At 37.6% G+C, this 3,168-nt stretch overlaps 1 protein-coding gene across 1 annotated transcript; it reads left to right on the top strand.

The window, feature by feature from the left end:
• Nucleotides 1–6: 6 nt before the first annotated feature.
• LOC104984490 (olfactory receptor 5M3-like) lies at nucleotides 7–812 on the top strand. Its single transcript, XM_010834238.1, is given in 2 exon segments — nucleotides 7–439; nucleotides 442–812. Coding segments are annotated over 2 exon segments (804 nt in total).
• Nucleotides 813–3,168: the final 2,356 nt, after the last annotated feature.

Here is a 3,168-nt window from a genome sequence, read left to right as displayed (position 1 = left end):
ATCTGCATGATCCTGTTAATTAAGGTCAGTCCACAACTCAGCAGCCCCATGTACTTTTTTCTGAGTCATTTGTCATTTGTTGATGTGTGGTTTTCCTCCAATGTCACTCCTAAAATGCTGGAAAACCTGTTATCAGAGACAAAAACGATTTCATATGCTGGCTGTTTGGTACAGTGTTTCTTTTTTATTGCTCTCGTCCATGTAGAAGTTTTTATTCTTGCTGTGATGGCCTTTGATAGATACATGGCCATTGGGGACCCTTTGCTCTACGGCAGCAAAATGTCAAGGACTGTCTGTATCCGACTGATTTCTTTCCCGTATGTGTATGGTTTTCTGGTTAGTCTGGCAGCAACATTATGGACCTATGGCTTGTACTTCTGTGGGAAGATTGAGATCAACCACTTCTACTGTGCAGACCCACCTCTCATCAAAATGGCCTGTGTGGAACCTTTGTAAAAGAATATACGATGCTTATACTCGCCGGCATTAACTTCGTATATTCTCTAACTGTAGTTATCTTATCTTACCTGTTCATCCTCATTGCCATTGTACGGATGAACTCAGCGGAAGGGAGGCGCAAGGCCTTCTCCACCTGTGGATCCCATTTGACAGCTGTTGTCTTGTTCTATGGAACCCTTATTTTCATGTATCTCAGACGTCCCACAGAGGAGTCTGTGGAGCAGGGGAAGATGGTGGCTGTGTTTTACACCACAGTGATCCCCATGTTGAACCCCATGATCTACAGTCTGAGGAACAGAGATGTGAAAGAGGCCATGAACAAAGTGATCAGCAGGACAATTTTAACAAAGTAAAGTTGTGTTACTTTTGTTCTCTGCATTTCATCAATACTCATTTGTCAAAAGATTACTGCTTAGTACACAGCTTTAGAAAATTCACAAAAAGAACTTTACCCTTTACAAAAAACAAGAAAAAATTAAAATTCTGAGGGAAAAAGTGAATTTTCTCTCATTGATACAAGTAGTCAAGCTTAGCTAAAATTAATAAATTAATAGAGAAGACTATTTCAGCCCAAGTTCACAGGTATATGTATTGACATTGTTTATATCCTTTGTTAGAATAAAAAGATTTTGATTTTATTATTCAAAAATGTAGTAATGAATTTAGGAAATATTTATCTATTTATCTACTAGACTACAATCTGAGGTAGAAGAAATAGCAACATATTTCATTCAGTTCTCTAATGTAAGTGCATAAAGATGGTGGTCTTGCTAATGGTTTTTACTTTCCTGTGGGGAAAGGAGAAGCACATGTGAATTCATCTCCACTGACTCACACGTGCATTATGGGAAGCATTTCAAAGCTCTTTGCACATAAACAAATTGGGAATTTTGTTCAAGTTATAATAACATCACTGGGTAGCTGAAAAACTTAAACCTGATATTTAATGCCTTTTTCAATGTGAAAGGTAGATTTGTTCATAGATCTTTGTTTTGAAAATAGAGATACTATGATATGTAATTTTTGTATTTAAGAGACACAACAGCGTAAGTGTCTCTTTTTTACTGATTCTAATAGTTGTTGTGTAGCCAGACTGTGCACATGTCATGTACCCCAGCCAAAGTGCCATCATTCTAACTGAGAAGTAGGCAGAATTAGTGTCATTTTGCAAGTACAAAGGTACATATTTCTCCTCACAAATTAAATAAATATTCATGTGGATTATTTTGCACATTTTTGACCTAAGTATTATATCAAATACTAAATTCTTTTTCCTTGAAAGAAGGAATATTTGGGTGCTCTCTTTTTTCTTAACAATAACATATCCTGACTTAATAGTGTAAACATAATTTGGCTTCTCTCTTGTAGCTCGGTTCGTCTAGTACAGCGATGAGGCAACAAGTTTACAACTTGGACATCCATAATGTTTCTATGTCTTCTGATATAGGTAAACAAATAAATATCCTAATATCTCGACACAGAAACACATAGCCACTGAAATGTCATTCACACATTAAGATCATGCATTTAAATCATCACAAAATTCATAATTTATCTACAGAGATGTAGATATAAAATAAGAATGATGTATAGGAGAACAAACATTTCTCTTTGTCCAGTGTTTTTTTTTAATTATTATATTAATATATTTATTGTTGGATACGTAGGATCTTCATTTCTGTGAGGGCTTTTCTCTAGCTGTGGCCAGTGGAGGGAATCTCTAGTTGCATAGGCTGATCTCTAGTTGCAGTTCATGGGCTTTTCATTGCAGTGGCATCTCCTGTTGCCCAGCGCAGGTTCTAGAGCATGTGGACTTCAATGGTTTTGACACATGGGCTCAAGAGTTGTGGCTCCCAGGCTCTAGAGCACAGGCTCAGCTGTTGTAGCATTTGGGCTTATCTGCTCCATGGCTGGTGGGATCTTCCTGGATCAGGGATCAACCCATGTTTCCTGCACTGGCAGGTGGATTCTTTACAATGAGCCACCAGGGAAGTCCTCTTTGTCCAATGTGAGTTTTTATTTTCCTCACGGGAAAGCAGAAGCACATATAAACTCATTTCCATTCATTCACACATACATCATGGGCAACATTTCAAAGCTGTTTGTATGTAAGCAGATTGGGGATTTTGATTAAATTATAATAATATCATTGTGTCTGTAATGCAAAACTTAACCTCCCTAAAGAATTTAAGCTCTTACTTAATGTTACTATTTGGGTGAGCTAGACATAATTCCTTTTGTCTGTAAGACTATTTATTCACCATTTATTGGAAAACTATTGGCATTCCAAATTAGTTGATAATTACTAATAAATTTTAAAATGTAATTTTAAAGCTTTTAAATTAAGGATAGTTTTCATTTAGAATAGTTTTGTAAAACGGCTTTTAAAACTGAATGCTATTGCTACATTCAGAGAAGGCAATGGCACCCCACTCCAGTACTCTTGCCTGGAAAATCCCATGGACAAAGGAGCCTGGTAGGCTGCAGTCCATAGGGTCGCTAAGAGTCGGACATGACTGAGTGACTTCACTTTCACTTTCACTTTCATGCATTGGAGAAGGAAATGGCAACCCACTCCAGTGTTCTTGCCTGGAGAATCCTAGGGACGGGGCAGCCTGGTGGGGTTGCACAGAGTTGGACATGACTGAAGCGACTTAGCAGCAGCAGCAGCATTGCTACATTTGTTTCTATGTTTACTGACATCATTAT

Source organism: Bison bison, unplaced genomic scaffold (assembly GCF_000754665.1).
Source record: "Bison bison bison isolate TAMUID 2011002044 unplaced genomic scaffold, Bison_UMD1.0 scf7180017845404, whole genome shotgun sequence".
Lineage (NCBI taxonomy): Eukaryota > Metazoa > Chordata > Mammalia > Artiodactyla > Bovidae > Bison > Bison bison.
The sequence above is the reverse complement of the archived record's forward strand: the minus strand, read 5'-3'. Positions and strand labels throughout refer to the sequence as shown.